This window comes from Harpia harpyja, chromosome 1 (assembly GCF_026419915.1).
Source record: "Harpia harpyja isolate bHarHar1 chromosome 1, bHarHar1 primary haplotype, whole genome shotgun sequence".
Lineage (NCBI taxonomy): Eukaryota > Metazoa > Chordata > Aves > Accipitriformes > Accipitridae > Harpia > Harpia harpyja.
Window position 1 is genome coordinate 30436700 of NC_068940.1, and position 17625 is coordinate 30454324.

At 51.2% G+C, this 17625-nt stretch overlaps 1 protein-coding gene across 9 annotated transcripts; it reads right to left on the reverse strand.

Moving 5' to 3' along the window:
- Positions 1–186: 186 nt before the first annotated feature.
- On the reverse strand, positions 187–17551 carry LOC128140399 (sodium-dependent lysophosphatidylcholine symporter 1-like). Of its 9 annotated transcripts, none has more exons than XM_052784076.1 (14): positions 14870–17551; positions 10499–14703; positions 7988–8107; positions 7539–7663; positions 6731–6863; positions 6217–6295; positions 5641–5798; positions 5429–5519; positions 4556–4875; positions 4309–4392; positions 3244–3356; positions 2637–2780; positions 2180–2356; positions 187–1944 (listed from the first exon to the last, which is right to left on the reverse strand). In XM_052784076.1, the coding sequence occupies exons 2-14, from the start codon at positions 10595–10597 to the stop codon at positions 1914–1916; spliced, it is 1674 nt and encodes a 557-aa protein (XP_052640036.1). In that variant the 5' UTR covers positions 10598–14703; positions 14870–17551; the 3' UTR covers positions 187–1913. The 9 variants fall into 9 exon arrangements, with proteins under 9 accessions (XP_052640036.1, XP_052640058.1, XP_052640045.1 ...); XM_052784098.1 differs by having other exon boundaries at positions 4556–4639; positions 4754–4875; positions 10499–17551; XM_052784085.1 differs by having other exon boundaries at positions 187–610; positions 1897–1944; positions 10499–17551.
- Positions 17552–17625: the final 74 nt, after the last annotated feature.

Here is a 17625-nt window from a genome sequence, read left to right on the forward strand (position 1 = left end):
GGTTTGACCACCCCTTGCTGCTCAGGGTCCACCTGGTCAAGACCCAGGAAAGGTTCTGGTCAGATTCTGGTTTCTAAATTCTGGAGAAAGCACAAAGGCTTAAAAACAAGTGAATTCTGCCCAAACTGCTCTTTGCCCTCTGGATCGTCTGCTGGCAGAACTTGCAAAATAAGAAATACCAAGAGGGAAAAGCGTGACCATTCAGATTTAATGCTGTAAAAAATAAACAGGACATTATTTGATATACACAAGCACCACCCCAGGCAGCAGTGGGGCTGGCAGGCACCATGCATGCCAGCAGCAGCTCCCTGCTCTGCACTGGGTCTGGTCCCGCTCTGCAGCAGCCCGTGGCCCGTTCACGGCCCATGCTGCAGGTTGGGAGCTCCAGATCAAGCCCACTCCTCTGTCCCAAGGGGTGCCTCCCTTTGGACATAATTCATGCTTTCGGCAGGATATGAAATTCTCAGCAATCAGAGTGTTTCCTTGACGCTCAAAGGCACTTGCTTGTTCGTAAATCCAGAGGCAGCAAGGCTGAAAGCAGCGTGGTGGCAGAGGGCAGTGCATCCCAACACCTGACCGCAGCCTTAGTCAGGCAATCCCAAGGAACATCCTTCACACTTCAGAAAACAAGACAACAAAAAAAGAAAAAAAGAGGGGGAAAGAAAAGGAGGCCTTTTGTGCATCTGAGAAATTGTTCTGAATCTGGACTGCTGCGACGATCCTGCAGGTGCCCTGACGCAGCTCTAAAACACGATCTCCGCCATTGATCGCAAAGTTGCACCACAAGACTTAAGGCTTCAAATTAATTCAGCGCACAACTGGGGAGTAATTTGCTCAGATCCTGCCAGTGTGCACCAGACTGGAGAGCTGCAAGGTCAACCAACGGTCAGATACAGCTCTAGCCCTAAAAATAACCAGCCTCACTCTCTGCCTCTGCACAAGGCTGAACACAGCTGAGGGCAACCAGCCACGAGATGGCTGATTTCTCCTCTCTTCGCCCCGCTGCCCCCTCACTGTTGCCAGGAGAGATGTGGGGGTGCCGAGCAGCTCTGGCAAGATGCTGCTGCGGGAGATCTAGCTATGGGCTATGATTTAAAGGCAACTCAGCTCTTCTTGACATTCATTTGACACTTCTGCTGTAACCTCCCAAGCTGGCAAAAAACAGGACAAGCTGCCAGAACCCTCCCCGGCTGCCTGAGCCGGAGGCAGTGCAGCCCGTTCCCGTGGTCTCTTGCATGGAGAAGCTCCTGGTTTCCCCGAAGTGACTCAGCTAACGAGGCCCAGGCAGACGGACAGAGCTGGCTTCCACCACCTTGCTGCCAGGTGTCATTGTATCTGCACATGCTTTAAAACACCGCTGGCTTGAACTTCACCCTTGTTCAATGAAATTCTAAACCTTTCCCTGTGAAGGGGCAGTCTAAGTACAGAGACATGCACTATCTCGGCAGTATTCTCCCTAAAAACTGGTCAAAAATGGTTTCCTTTCAAAAACAATCCCTGTGTTCTTTGTGCATGCTTTCCCACAAGGTTAAGTGACACCTCCACACGCCAGTGTGTGTGAGCACTGCTCTGGGGCTGGCGGGGGCCCTTCCTCCCTGGCACTGCAGTCTCTCCCAGAAGGAGAGCATGGATCTGCCTTGCCCAGATCTGTCGGGACCTGCCAAAAGACTGGCGAGGCCAAGCCCGGGAGAAAGCAGCTCTGGTGAGGTGGCAGGGCTGGGGCTGCAGCAGGACCCCCCTCCCTGTCCCATGCCTGCCAGCTGGGAGAGGGAAGGGGTCAGGATGCAAAGCAGGCCTTTGGGACAGGGAACAGAAAACAACAGGAAGCGATGACTTTCCCTGACAGCAGCACATCCTGACAGCACAGCAAATCCGCGTCCTTCCCGATGAACTCACCCACTTCAGCCCTGGGTTTATTCTTGGCTGCCGCACTGTACCTGATGTCTGTTAAAAGGAACAAGAACACTCATGAAATCTGACGTGAAGTCAGCAGCCCCCAAAATACCCCGAAACCCTTTGGGAAATGCACCCCTTGAGAGGATCGTAGCCCAACCAAGGGGAGCTGGACTGGATACACACAGTCCCTTCCCCGTACAACATTTCTGTGTCAGGCTAGGACCAAGGCAGACACCCAGAATAATGCTAGGTGACCCAGCTCCTTCAGGGAGCTTGAATTTACCCCATTGCCTCCATCTCCATCCTCATCTGCTTCCTCCTCTCCTCATCAATGGGATAGAGGAGGAAGATGATTATGGCAATGAGCAGCAGGCTTATTGGGACCGGGGCCATAAGAAGCTGCAGAGCGAGGATGACGGAGTGGTTGTGCGTACAGTCTCCAGCATGGTAACCTGCAAAACTAAAGAGGAGAACGGTTTTCCTTCCCCCAGCCCCACTGGGCCACCACAGAAAGGCAAGTAGGCACCTCTGTCGCTCTCCTCTAGAGTCTGGTATCGGAGGCCCAGTTTTGGGGAATTCCCACTCCTTTCTGCTCCTCTTGCTCCCAGTAGATGTTGGAAAGGCAAATTTGGATACCCCTGTGACTCATTCCAGCATCTCCTGTCAACACTCTAGAAAACAGTAGTGGGAAGTGCCTGTGCTGGGCTGACAAAATAGGGGAGGTAGTGTTTGGGGCTTACTGTAAACTCAGCGTCGATACCCCCACGGCAAGGCCACCTGCAAACTTGTTGAAGAAGACGTAAAAAGAGTAGAAGAGAGCCTCCAGGTTGAGGCAGCTGGGGTTCCTCAGCATGAAGTCGTCCACCGTATCTGGCAGCATGGACCTGGCGACAGACAGCCCCACACACACATCGGTGACACCCATGCCGGCGCCAGCTGAACTCAGCTGTAGCTGCTCCCAGGCCTCTCCAAGCAGCAGAGAGAGACAGAAACCCCTTGCAGAACCCCACTCTGGAGACCGTTTTTTGCCTGTCCTCTGCCTTAGGCAAACAGGGCAGAGAGTGTCTTACAGAGAGGGTGCGGCAGCTGCTTCAGAAAAAGAGAAGAAAAACAGCGCCTTGCGCAATGACTGGCATCCTGCTGCCGAACCCGAACGCAGACTGAACGATGCTGCTGGGGGGACCGTGAATCACATCCACGTCCAGTCCCACCTCTACATGTCCCTCTGCAGCCCAAAAGCTGCTGTATTGAGCAAACGGGCAGCCTTGGCACATCACGGGTGGTGCTTTCCCAACAGCCTTCCCCTCCTCTCTGCCTGGGAAGTGGCTCGGAGGTGCCTCTGCTCACCATGGTAAAAGGTAGAGCACAGCCATGCTGCAGCCTGCCACGATCACCAGGAAGACTAAGGCCAGGAAGTTGTGCATCACCTGGGTGATGGCTGCCAGGGCTGGGATGATCAGCTGCAGTGGTGAGAGGAAGAGGAAAAACAAAAGCATATGCAATATGCACCCTTTCTGCTGCTCACAGGCAGCTTGCACCCGTCTGCCCAACTAAAGGCCACACTGCCCCCTTTCCCACACATTTATTTTATAAACAGAACTGCTTCTGTCCCCTGTGCAGTGCAGCGTGGAGGCGCTGGACAGGCTGACACTGGCAGCAAAACCTTCCTCATGGGTAAAGAAGAGTTAGTTATGGAGGGCAATGGAGCTGAGTGGTTAAACGGGAAAGCTGGATCTACTATGGCTGTGCCCAGTATCTGGGAGGAAGGCATCTGGAGATAGATCCTCCATGGGATTTGAGCACCTAATTCTGCAAAATGCCAAATGGGATTTCTTTGCTGACCTGCAGAGCCAGGGACGTGCGTCTGATGAGCAGGCTGTTTCCCAGCCACTGCCAAGCATGGTGCACAGCCCTTCCTTCCCTCCCCATGCCTCTTACGGAGCTAGATGGCAGAACTTGCATCAAGCATGCAAGATCCTGGAGCAGGACAGAGGCCACAGGATGATGTCTGCGTGTGCACATCACACTGGTGCATTGGTACAGCATCTGATCACACGCTGCTCACCAGATCTGCAGCCATGGAGTCTCAGAGCCCAAGCCCTTGGTTGAGTGATGCTGCAAAAAATCATTTCCCCACTGTCCCAGGGTTGGTCTCTCAGCCTCCCTGCACCTTACTGCAAGCTCTGCAAAGCCATGGCCACTGATACCAGTGGTGGCCAGGCACAAGGAAGCGCAGAGCTGCCATGAACTACTGGCTTAACTCCTGGTCATCCGCAGTGCAGAGGACACCGTACTCAGGGCCACCCTTAGCTGCCAGCCAGCTCTTCTACTGAGACACCATGAGTGGCTGGGGGCAAGGCTGTCCCCTCGCAGGGCTTCTCAGTCCACAGCCACAACCACAGGCAAACTCACCACCAGGCCCAGTGATGCTGCTGTTTTCTTTCCGAATCTCCCCAAAAACCACTGCCAAAAGGGAACAGAGAGGGAAGCTGTGACCTGAGGAGTGAACCAAAGGGGAGTCTCTGTCTGGGTGATGTCCTTGCTGATGGGCAGAAACAGCAGCACATGACTCTATAAGGCTGAGCTGCTCATGCTCGAGGGCTGGGGTGACCCAGGGATCAACCCCTCCATGAGGAAGTTCTGCCTGGGGCTCACTTACCAACATGATAAGCACTAAATGCTGGAACTTCCCAGCCAGCCCTGCGGCATGAGTACAGAAGAAGGCAAAGATCCCCTGTGTGATCTGGGAAAGCAACATGGAGATGTTCCTGGCTGGGGGTCCCAAGTTCAGTGTCTGGATAACTTGCCCAGACATCTCATCCCCCAAGCTCTCCTCCTGCCATGGCAGGTCTCGCACCTGGAAGGCCAGGGATGCAAAGAGGAAGCCACACAGCAGCTGGATGTAGGGCTTGTGTCCCACGATCATCCTCAGGCAGCTGGCAAAGGGCAGCTCAACCTTCCCCAGGGGGCTGAGGGGCCCTGAGAGGAGAGAGAGCAGGGCTGGCACTGGAGCTGCCAGAACAAACACGATGGGGTGGGAGGCACAGGGGGATTGTGCCGCTACGTCTGGGGTGCAGCTCAGCTGGGTGAGGATCTGTCAGAGTCTGACGTCTCGGTGCAGAGACAACAGCCATGGTGTCAGCTACAGGCAAGATTTTGCCTCTTTGCACTGCGCACTCGGGCTGGCCTGCGTAGCTCTGCAGGCTGTGTGTTGGCGAGACCTGCTCCGTGCGAAGCAGTGAGCTGCGGACCCTGTCCCAGGCCCACAGCTCCCCACAGGATCTCCCAGGCAGCTGGAGCCTTCCTTCCTCCAGAGCATCTCCCCTCTCCTCTGCAGTAGCAAGATGCTGCCAGCACAAACTGAGGAGGGTCTCAGTATCCAAGTATGTGTTGTGTTTCTGAGCTTCACACCCAGAGAACCATCCCCCACATAGGTGCCCAGCTCCCTCTGCCTCACACCTTCCTCTGCAACCCCATCCTCACCATCCGCTGCCAGTGGGAACCCTCCAAACTGCATCTAAACGGACCTTACCAGGCTTTTCCCTGACTCCAAAGATGAGAATCAGACAGGATAGGCAATAGATTGATCCCAGGACCAGGGATGCAAATACGTAGGCCCTACGCTGGAAAATGAGAGACAGTGCACAGTGACAATGCGGGTACCACACACAGAGCTGGCAGCACAGCTAGCGGAGCTGGCCCCAGAGCTTACAGGAGGAGCAGGGCAGATGGGCCAGCCCTTACAATGTTCTCCAGCGAGTCCGTGAGGCTGTAGGTGCTGGTGTTGGGCAGGGTCTCGTTCGACACGTAACAGCTGTTCATCATGCGGGCATGGTAGCTGCCCACAATCTGCCCCTGGATTCCTGACCCAAGAAGCGTGCTGAACACCTCCATCCCCATTCCTGCCAGGATGACCGGGAGAGAAACCTCAGTCCCAGTCCCTGGCTGATGGGACACATCCCTCAAGATAAGAAACCAGCTTTGGCAATGGAATTGGAGGCACCCACACCCAGAGCTGCCCCAGAAGAAGAGACCTGCTATTTCTACCTGCTCTGATTTTTTCCCTTAGCTCCAGCAGTAAATGCTCTAATATTTGGAACTAATAAATCTGGGTCCTGAGTCCCCTAGGGATGATACAGATCTAAGAAATGTTTCTGCAGGTAAATTCTTTGCAGAAGATGACTGGTTTCATATCCCTGGTTTACCCCATCCACTCTGCAGCCTGTTCAGAGCCAGAGAGAGGAACTTATTCACCTCTCCTCCAGGGAGGGTCTCCCAGGAATGCAGGCAGACCAGGGTTGTAGGGGCACAGACACTTACTGTAGGCAGTGGCCGAGTCACGGTCTCTTTGGGTTCCTCCCAGGAACATTGTCAGGGAAGAGTACGGCACGTGGTGGCACTAAGGAGAGCACAGTTCAAACACAGCTCCAGCTGCTGCTTCCCTGATTTGCTGGTCATGACCCCCCTCGTCCCTACACACAGCAGATAATGTTGCCTTCTGTGCCACCCCTGCACACAGGTGGCTTTTCACCCTCTTCTTCTGCGATTTGCTCTGCTCCCACAAACCAGTGATGGAGAAGTTTGCATCACCATATACAGGCAGCCCAGCCAAATCCCCAGCACTAAAATGCACTGCTCCATCTCACCAGCCCTGCAGGGATGGATGGTCTGCGCATCCTGCATCCCTCACTGCTCCTCAGCTAGAGCTCTCCTAGACTCTGCTCCAGGTCCCTTCCTGCAGAGGCTGGGACTCCCCAGCTGACCGTGCCCCTGTCCCTTGCCATATAGGATGGTGTGTAAGACAGTCAGCCCCAGGCGGCACCATGTTCCTTACAGTCATGCAAGTCTGGAAGAAGCTGTACATCAACAGGTACCACAGGAATTTCAGGGAGGTGGGGGTGGCATCCGAGAGAGTGGACCACATCATGCAGTAGCAGAGCACCCCAAATGGCATGGAGCATGCGATCCTGGGGAGGAAGAAGAGCTGGTCAGATGCGACCCTCAGATAAGGTGGTCACACTTCTCATTGCACAAGCTGAGCTATGTAGCACAACCTCTTCCCTAGCTTCCAGACCACAGCCCAGCTACTGCAAGATCAAGGTCTGTGCAAGGAAGCAGCTTTGCTCCACTGAGTGTCCATCAGTCAGGCTGGAGGGGCTAAACACAAACACTGAGAGAAAAACTAATGTCTAAGTTGTCCAACATTTCTTATTCTCTTAATTACTTCAAGTCCTTGCCCTGCAGCAGAACCTTGGGGGCAGCGGTACCTCCTCTAACATGCAAGATCTGCCCGTGGTTAGAACCTGGTGGAGAGCTCGTGGCACAGCTGACTACCAAACTGTATGTGCCACCACACAGGACTCTCACAGCACCAAACCCCACCAGCCTCAAAAACTCGAGGCCCCAGAGAAACAGCAAGCGTTCCGGTTTGCAGTACATTCCTCCTTTTTCATTGCAATGACATATGGACCCCACTGCAAGTTATGTTATCTTTAGTGTCCTTGTGATGTTAAAGTTTTGTAATTCTCCGTAAGCCACAATCATATTAAACTCCCAGTGAGACATCCCAGCTGTCTCCTTGTGCTAGCACTGAAGGAATTTGAGTCCAAAGACCCTCCTGAGGCTCCAGCCCAGACACTCACCATGGGACCAGCTTGCCATATTTTCTCCTTGGGCTCTTGCTGACCAGGAAGCCAACAGCAGGGTCAGTAACTGCATCCCAGGCTCTTCCAAGGAAAATGATCAAAGAGACATGGAATGGCTCCAGCTGGGGGGAAATGGAAACCACAGCTCGAAAGGGAAAGAAGTCCTGGCGAAAAGCTGCGAGCAGTCAGCACGATGCAGCTCGCTCTAGCCAACATTTCATCTGCATCCCCTGGAGACCACTCCAAGCATTGAAATGGCCCGGAAACATCTCCTGCACGCCCACCACCAATGCTTACATCATGAAATTTTGATCCAGTTTGAATGCCTAATTCTGATGAGCATTTCCCAAGGGCTTTGGCTACACACCAAACTCTACCCTTGCCCCAGTCTGCTGACCTTATGCTAAGCCCATTTGCAGATAACCCCATCTCATGTGGCCACTCACCTGCACAACATCCAACAGGAAGATTTGGAGGAAAAACCCAAGGGCGTTGCCTGTCATCTGGTAGGGAATGCCCCCAACAGCATAGCAAACCTTTCTGCAGAGTGGCAGTCCTGGCTTCTCCTGCAGCCGAGACACCAGGGAACAAACCCACCTGAGAAATGATACGCACCTCTGGCTGACAGCTAACCTCCAGCCACTGCTTATCCCATCCGCTGGGTTCTCCGAGGCCCATTTAAACCTTGAGTCATATCATAACCCCCCCCCCCCCCCCCATGACACACATACCTGTCCTTTGGCTGGGCATCACTCCACCTGATAGCCATGACCACCTTGCTTGTGGGAATTGGAGTGCTGTAGAGTGCTTCCCCATCTGCTGGTAATCTTGGTGGGTCAGGGCGCAGTGCTTCCTACACACGACCTGCCCTTGGGCAGCAGCCTGGCTCCTGAGGCCCTGCTCAGTGGCGTTTCATATTCTTCGTAAGTCTTCAGGGTCTCTTGCACAGCAGCTTCGAGGGGTTGGGCATGCCGACAGTCTGTCTCCTCGCTCCAGCCCTCATCCCCTCCTTGACCAGCCAAAGCCCCAAGGCAAGAGCTGATCAGCAGGCATCTGTCTCATTTTCTTGTCTTGAGCTTGTCTTGTCACCAGGGCCACATCCCTGGCATTTCACCTTGATTCTCCTCAGAGGCATGTTTGCATGAGATCACAGGCTGCTAACGTAAATGAGATGTGTATCTAATGCCAGAGACAGAGCTATCGGCTGAGCTGGTCTAACATTGTCCTTTCCTATTCTATTGAGCCACAATTCAGTGGTTCAAGGTCTTTAATATTAAAAAGTACAGGCTTAAAGTGACTGTAATGCAGGCAGTCCAAGAAGAGAGACTGCAAAGGCCAGAACCCAGGGGATTTCTATAGATCAACAGGGGAAGCACAAGGAGCGTTTCAGCGCACAGGAAAAGGGCTGATGGCAAAGCCTCTATTTTATTTGGATGTGGTTAGCTTTAGTAAATACTGTACCAACCCTCAAGTATCTGGCAAGTTCCCAGAGGCAACCTACAGCACTGACTTCCTCACAGCCCCGAAAGGAACTTGCTGTCTAGCATGATACACCTCTACATCACACAAGACCAAGAGTATACTGCAGAATACAGGGTGAGACCACATAGAAAGCAGACGCCTGGAGACTGGGGCTGACCTCCCATCTCAGCACAGGCTGCCTTGGATGGGGCAGCTTGCTTGGGGCTAACACGCTTGTCAGCATCTTGGGTTCCTGGTCTACACCACGTTTTGGCTTGCCTGATCACTGAGCAGCTCCAGCGCAGCTCAGAGTGCAGCAGGTGGGTTGCTGTCCTGCAACCAAAAAATACACAGCCCTTTCTGGAAAGATGCAGAAGGCTCCCCGGCTCGCACGGAGCAGACGGCCATCCCAGGCAACACGCCTTGTTCAGACATGGCTATAAAAGGCTGCGAGCTCCTCCAGGAAGAGCTCTGCAGAAGAGCAGGAGTGAGGAGGGATGAACACTTGGCATGGAGGCAGCTGTGCAAGAGGCTGGGCTGAGCTCAGGACAGACTGCAGGGTCACATCGACAGCTGGGTAACAGGGAAATCAAGTTGGGGATTGCTTCAAACTCCCACTTGCCCTCATCTCTTGTGGGATGAGGCGGCAACCTGCTGGTTCCCCCGCCTGTTTGGGCTGGAGATGGCTTGCTGTGCGGCTAACATCAGTCGAGTTGACAGTCACCCTCGAGGGATGACAGACCTTCATTGTAATGGTACTAGGGAGCAGCTTCCGAAAACACAGGCACAATCCCAAAAAGCAGCATTCCAGAAGGCACTGAGCGCGTTTCCCTCACGCAGCGATTAGCAGTAACTCCTCCACAGCCCACGCCACGGAAAAACCACTGACGTTGCTGTGCCCACCAGGCTGGAGGGCCCGGCCTCTTCCTGCACACCCAGGGGAGCAGAGTGCCCGCTTTCCCCGTGCCAGGTAACCACAGCAGCCTGCTCGTGCCTCTCAGCTTCTGGTCCCAGTTTACTTTCTGCCTTTTACAGCACACAGTGAGAGTCAGGTCCCTTGTATTCCAAATTGCAGACCAACCTTGTCCTGCAGGGATGGCTGAAGCATTAGGCTTGTACCACCGCTGAGGAGCACTTACTCATACAACATCTTGTTTCCACAGCAGTTCTGTTTCTAAAATTACAAAGGCGTTTCTCTTGGCTGTAAGGTTTTGTGGCAGTTTTTGTTCCCTTTATGCTCTCAGCAGGTAGGACAGCACTCTGCATGTCTCTGCCTACTTCACTTGAAAGTCAGCAACAACAACAAAATGCAGAGCCTTGCTTTAACAATGTGTTCTCGAGCTTGAGTCATAAACACTTCGAAACACCCCCACAGCCTGCGGCTGCTCGATCCGGGTAGGCTCTGTGTGGGTGTGCGCACTTGTGAGGGTTAGTGTGCACATGTGAAATGCATTTCTGCATGTGAGAAAAAAACCACCCTAGGACACTGGTCTTACCTTTCTGCAGACCACTCTCCTCTGTGGGAGAGCTCCTTCTTGGGTTAACCTGTGCAGCTCAGCATCTTCATTACCACCTGGAAGCATGACTGCAGACATGACCGTGTCCTTCAGCGTCACGTGGTGGGGAAACAGAAGCTTCCTTACCCAGGGTAAGGAAGAAGTTGCCTTTGTACGTCAAAGAGCACACCGCAGGCGCAGATCAGAGCTAGGTGGAGATTTGACAAGTGAAAATACAACATCTGTGGGGACCCACGGGGAGCTGATGGAGGGGAAATGACTGGCCCTGTAGGAGGAGCGCGGCCAGACCCTGCCCACGGAGGCAGGAAACCTGGCAGGGCTCACAGTGCAGCAAGTACTTGGGGCAGTAGCTTCCAGGCTCTCTGCAGTCCAGCGGACAAATCTGATGCTCTTCAAAGGTGAAGTTGGGTCCAGCGCTTCCTCCCCATTGCAGGGCTGCTGCCACACTGAGATTTTAGGGGTGCGGAGAAGTCCTTTGCCTGAGCTCCAGACCACCGCAGGAACACTCTTGAGCCACCCCAGGACTCCTGCCTCGCCACCAGCAACCAACAGCTGCAAAGAACCAGCGTGCGAAACCTGGAGCGGACAACCAAAGTGGCTGGAGCAGCCAGGGAGCAGGCAGCAGGACAGGCAGGTTCTTGCCCTGAGTCACTCCCTGGCAAAGCCCCTCTCTCCCAAGGCAGCCCAGGAAGACCAGGAGTCCAGCTCTGGCTCCTTTTTCAGGGCTGTGGAAACCCCCTGCCCCTTTGCTTTGCCCTCTCCTTAATGAGTGCAAGGTGTTGGCACAGCCCTAGCCCAGGACAATGTCAGTGAGAGTAGGAGGCGTGGGATACATTTTCCTTTCTCTATTAAGCAAGATCTGCAATTATCAACCTCTTTCAGTCTGTGAGCTCCTGAGAGATCTTCCATGGCAATGCAGACCCCACACAGTATGTTTTAGTGTGGTGACAAGAAACGTGCTTTTCTTAGTCCCCTTTCACAGACCCTTCACAGCCCATAGAGCTGAGCAGTCTCGGTATCACAAACCAAAAATTACTCCCACATTAAGAGCGGTAGGAGCCCAGTTACTCAGCGCTGGCTGTGTGGGAGCAGCTGAGTTCCCAAGGCAGCGGTGCTCACAGCACGCAGCCCGTCACGGTTACAAGCACTTGGCAAAGCAAAGGCAGAGGGAGAAATTGGCTTCAGAGGACAGAAGGCACACAGCAAAAGGCTGGCAGGAAAGGGATCGCACTGCCACTCTGCCCGCTAATCATCTGCTTGGCACATCTAGTCTCATCAGGCAGCTCTTTAAAAACAGGCTTCTCTAGCTAGATCAAACTCAGTCTCTGAAGCCGAACTCATATGCAGCAGCTGGGGCAGAACACCACAGGCAAAACCTTCTCCCTGCTCTCCTCCCAGGTTGCCAGGAGCCACTGGGTGTGTTAAACCCATGTTAGTGTCTCTGTACCACCACCCATACCCAAGGAGAACACAGGCACTCATTCTGCAAGGTTCATCACAACACTGTTAGAAAAATGTGTCATCTTCAGCTCAGCCTTGCCTTGTCCAGTGGGGGTTAATCTAAAAAAACCCCTGAATTTTGCAGGCTGAGTCAGAACTTGGTTAATAAGCCACAGTACAACTGAGTCAGCGGCATCTCTCTTCACTGCTATTTTACTGACATCCCAGATAACAAATATCACTCATGCTGGACCACAGCCAGTGCAGTGGGAGCCAAATCCCTGTCTCCCACCAGCATATCTAAGCATACATCTCTATAAGAAAGCAAAATACATCTCTCCCCACCCAAGAGGAAAGGGGAAACTCAAAAGGAAATATAAAAACCTGATTTTTATTTTTTTTCTAGGCCATTTTGTACCCACTCATCACACACAATTATGTTTGCACAGACACAAGATACCTTTGGAAATTGTACTCAGCACTTAATCCTCTGGCTCTTTGGCACTCATTTACTCTCCAGGTACAAATGGCTGCATTTTCTGCTCACAGACTAGAAAGCCAACAGATGACCAACAGTTACCTCCCAGAGTAGCTGTGTAGCTGTCGCTCCCTGGCTAGTTCAGTGCGCAATTATCTTCAACACAGGAAAGCTTTATTTCTGCTCTGCTCAGATCCTCCCAAAGCCTTTTGTCATGTTGCTCAGTGCCTTACAGAAGACAGCATCACCCGTTGGCTCTAGACAGGATGTCACGATTGCTAGTGCGGCATGGGGAGCTCTCAGCCCTCCTTTGCGCAAGAGCGGGGTTCAGCTTTATGCTGGAAAGGCAGATTTCAATGAAAAGCACCAATCTCAGTGTTAATCACTGCTATACACTGGGCTACTTGCTGCAAGCAATGAGCTTTCTAATAACGCCGTGTGCCAAGGCCTGAAATCCAACCAAACCAGCTCACTGTACACTGCGCACACCAAGGGTCTGGAGCAAAAGGACAATGCCTCTTCCATCACTACACTGATCTTTTGCTATCAATTGCTTAGAAATAGGTTTTGAAAGAATAGGGAAAGCACTCAGCAACACTCCAGCTACAGCCATTTTTTCTGTTGTGCAAATACTCAGCAAAAGGCTCAGAGAAGCCAAAGCTCTGCAGTTTAAGAAACAAGGTCATGTTGGAGTTGACTGACTGCAAAGGAAAGGTCCCCTCCCCAGAACCCCCTTCTCCACTGCAGAAGCATGAGATCTTATCTCTCAAGGCAGCCCAGGGCCCAGGAATGCATGATACAAACAACTCCAATCCAAGCCATGCTAGCTGAACAGCTTTTCTCAGGGTACTATGACCTAGAGACAGGTGGCTCAGGCAAGGGAGCCCCATGGAAAAAAAAAAAAAAAAAAAAAGAAGTCTAAAGCCAGCAAATGGGAATTTTTTGGCACAGAAGCAAGTGGCAGTATTTGGATACGTTCCACTAGCGAGTCCTCTGAAGGTTTACCCCTCCTTGACTGCTCTAAGCACAGCCAGCAGCTCTCATGTTCCCCTTAGCACAGCTGCCTTCTCTTGGTGGAACAGGAGTCGTGACTTCAACAGCCACCAAGATGGATGAGAAAAGAGAGGAAGGGCTGTTGCTACTGTAGGCCCTGTAAGCCAATAAAGAGTTAATTTAATGAAGAGTCATGAAATGTACCTGAGCAAATAAGAACATCTGGAATCTATTCAGGAACTCCCAGCGCTGGGACAGACAGGCTTAGTGCAGACAAGACAGAACAGCAAATAAGATAAGCATTTAGGAATGTAGTAAATAAGTCAGAAAATGATAAATTAGTAAATCGAGAGGTGCTTGACACAGGAGCTGTTCAACTGCCAAAGATGTGGGCCTGTTGCATAATTACTATTATGCTACTCTCTGTAGAAGTGTGTAATTGGGAAACCTGGGACTTGTTTGGAAAAACTTTTGCTAACAAGTAACTAAAAAGGATTTATCTTCCTGTTTCTGTTGAACTCTGCAGGATCCTTGCTGACAGCCAGCCCAATCACCTGGCCAGCAGCTGCAATAAGCTGCTACAGTTTTGGTTTAGACAGTGTGCGTTTGCTTACTTGTTCTATCAGTGTTGCTGTAGGAGCCCACTTAGCACTTTGGCAGCAGCCAACATATGAAAGTCCCCAAGCAGTCTGCAGTGACACACACTCCACCAGCTCCCAGAGCCACTCACCGCCATCGTGCCTGCTGTGTACGTTTATGCCACGTGGTACAGCATGTGCATTATTTACCAGAGCAAGAAGGAGACTTGCAGCTGAACTTTCATCAACTAGCTTTAGGCTCTTTTCCTTCCTGAAGTAAACCTGCCTAAAACACACCACGAAAGCTGGCAGGGTGATCACGCCTCATTAACAAGGACTGTAGGTGAGGAGACCCAGCTCTGCACAATTCAGCAAGCGAGTGTGCAGGCAATGGCTAATTCCCTTCGCACCAGGCAGAGCACTGATGCGTACATTCATTGCTGCTGTGCCTGAAGGACAGGTACAGAAGCACGCAGCTCGGAGAAGTCTGGTCTGAGTCTCCAAGTGCAAGAGGAGCTGAAAGGCTTTTCTTTCATCGGGGATGCGGCTGGGTCACCAGAAAAGCACACCTGGCAGCAGGCATGGCCGAGAACCGCAGGCTCCGGCTTCCCAGCTCTGCCTCAAGTGACTGTCGGACACACTTCCTTGGATGATGGCTGTTGTTTATCATACAAGTGGCAATGGAAACCCACAACCTGATAAGAAAAACAACTTTGTTGCTTAATTAAATCTGTCATTTAAAATTACCAGTCTCCATCTATAAACATTCTGGTTCACCAACAGAAACAAGACCATTTAGAAGCGGTAAGGGAGTAGTGCACTCTTGCTTTCACAACGTAGCAATTCTTCACACAGGCTTACCTAGAACAGCAAACTCCTGAACAGACGCCAGCTCCTGCCCAAGGATTAGTGCAGGTATCACAGGTCCTCCCCTCGTGGTGGTGGGCTTTGAAGAATACCATAAGCATCTTGTTCTACGTGACTATGACAACAATCCCCCAAGTCAGTTTTCTGCTGTAGCTACAGAGTCAGAAGAAACATCAACTCAAGGTCCTTTTTCTTGATAACAAAGGATCTGTAAAGCAGTGCTGCTTTCAAAAGAAAAGCCTCCTGACTGAACTTCCGAGGAGCATCCCAGGAGCACACTGACATCCTTTTAATCATTCCTCTAAATAAAGACACCAGAGAGCCAAAGACCCACCCAAGAAGAAGCCATGGCATAAAGGTCACTTTCTCCTTCTGGAAAGAATTAGTGTTGTCCAGCAATAAGGAGCAAAGACTAAATTAAATATAACTGATTACAACCAAAGGCAACAAGAAAAAAAAAATTAGGCCAAAATTTACAGTCATCCTCTTGTAGCTGCAGGTGTGCCCACTGAGATTTCTTCCTCCCTATCTCTTGTTGCTGCTTCCATTTATCTGCTAGCTGAGCTACCTAAGTTTTGTGCCAAAACAAGACAACCAACTAGCTGCTTTGTGCTGTTAACATTGTTTTACCTGAACAGGCAGCTGAAGGTACAGCTACACCTAGAAATGGATGTTCCTACACCAGGATCACTGAAAAACTACTTGACCAAAGGCACTGGGATAGCAGAACCTCCTGAGGCAAGCAGACCACTGACCATGGAAGAAACATGGACCAGGAAACATCCCATGGCAAAAGCAGCATTACAGAGGGGACGTAAAATTCCCAGGAAATGGTGCAAAACGCTATCAGAAAACACAGGAACTAAATCTTAGCAACGAGGACATGTGAAAAGGAAGAAGAGGAAACAATGAACTGCATACAAAGGAAAAAAAATCCAAGGAAGTCCCACAATTACCTATCTGAGGAAGAGAAAACCGTTAAACTACAGCACTCGGAGAAAAACACGCTGATACAGTGAAAGACATCAGCCCCAGGTAGGACAGCACAGCTGCAAAGCTGGGCTGTACCTTATCATACAGAAATTGAAGAAGCAAGTTTTCACATGAGATGTGGAGCACTGCCTTAGCACCAGTGTGTGAAAGACCAGGAAGACAGGCAAGACTCCCCTGTGAAGGGAACGGTCAGAGAAAAAAGGAAAATTTCAAAGTGAAACACTTCTCTGGGCAAAGGAGAAAAAGACACTTTTTCCACAGGCATAAATGTCAGTTTTAGAAAAGTCCAATCTCAGCCTATGACTCTGTTAGAACAAAGAAATGGAATGATAAAGGAAGGAGATTTCATTAGAGAGAAAGTCCAATAAGCTTGCTAACAACCATCACAAACTATAGGAGTGTCAGAAATGAGCATTTACCTTCCTGCAGGGGCATGGCAAACACCAAAGAGCTGCACAAGTGACAAGGAAGGTGATTTTCATTACAAAATCAAGGTGTCTCCTTCCACCACCCACCTTTTTCCTGTTTTTTTTTTATCCCTTCCCCGTTAATTAGCTTGGCTGTCATTTTTGCTTTATAGCTTATTTTATAGTGAAATGTTCCACCAGCTCCCAGAAGAAGACAGTTTCATACAGGAGATTGCATGTACGTTGCTTCCAGTTTGTCCTACAGGCTCTTTTGTCAACTTTGGAAGAAGACATGCCTATCTTGGATACCACTTCAGTGCTCCACTCCGGCACACTTCAGATAGCCTGGCGGCAGGGCAGAGCTGATCCTGCTTACCAGGAGATAAGGACTGCTCATTACTTACAAAAACAAAAACCAAGAAAAGGACCAGAGGAAGGAGGAGTCGGCAGCGGTGTCCCAGAAGGGCTCACAGACACACAGCAGCACAAGGTGCAGCTCCTGCACACAGCGGGAGCTGGCAGAATTTCTCAGCAGGAGTCTTCAGGGTGGAGAGCGGCTTCTCTGCAGTACTGCCACCCTCCGGCTCAGGGGGAAAATTCGCTTTTCCTAGCACAGAAGTGTCTCTGAGCCCAGTGCCCCACTGAATTTATCACCTTTCCATGCCACTGGCAAGGAGAGAGCTGGGAGGAAACCTGGATATGAAACTTCCCATCGGTGAGCAGAATCTGCACGACAAAATCCTTGAGGTCAGCAGCTAGATGAGCTGCTGTCTAGCTGCCAACCCTCATTTAATCTGGGGGCACCAATGTGTCCAGCTCATCCAGCCAAAGACCGCAGACACCAGCTAGTCACCACCTCAGTCCTCTGATGCCACTGGCTAATCAAGGCAGAAGCAGGAGACAAATAGTTTATACTCTTTCTGTTAGATAAACTTTCTTTCTGGCTCCAGGGGCGCATCCTGGCGAACACTCTGGAAGGTGTTGTCCCAGGTCCCCAAAATGGCACGTGTGGAGAAGATCACGATACAAGAACATCCTCCGATGAGCAATTAAAATGAGTGACTTTGCGCAAGGCAGTTGTGGCTGTATTTAGCTCTGAGGGAAATTCCCTTTCTGAATTCTCTCTGTACTGTTTCACAGAGATTACTAAGTGGTCATAATATGCAACATCAAGTGATGCAGGCAGGCAAACCCCAAGTTCACCTGTCAGAAAAGATCTCTAAAAATGCTGCTGAGATTTTTAATCTCATTTAGCTGAAGACAGCTCAGCACTGGGAAGCCTGCTTGCAGAGCAACCCAAAGCAGTAAGAGTAGACATCCGCATGCACATCATCCAAAATACAAGAACAG

Excerpts from the sequence above, each read along its gene's own strand:
- LOC128140399 (XM_052784076.1), bottom strand. The coding sequence starts at position 10,597 with ATGTCTGCAGTCATGCTTCCAGGTGGTAATGAAGATGCTGAGCTGCAC. Across the intron at positions 6,864-7,538 it reads TATGGCAAGCTGGTCCCATG|GATCGCATGCTCCATGCCAT; the intron begins GTGAGTGTCTGG and ends CTTCCTCCCCAG. Across the intron at positions 4,876-5,428 it reads TGGAGTCAGGGAAAAGCCTG|GGCCCCTCAGCCCCCTGGGG; the intron begins GTAAGGTCCGTT and ends CTCTCCTCTCAG.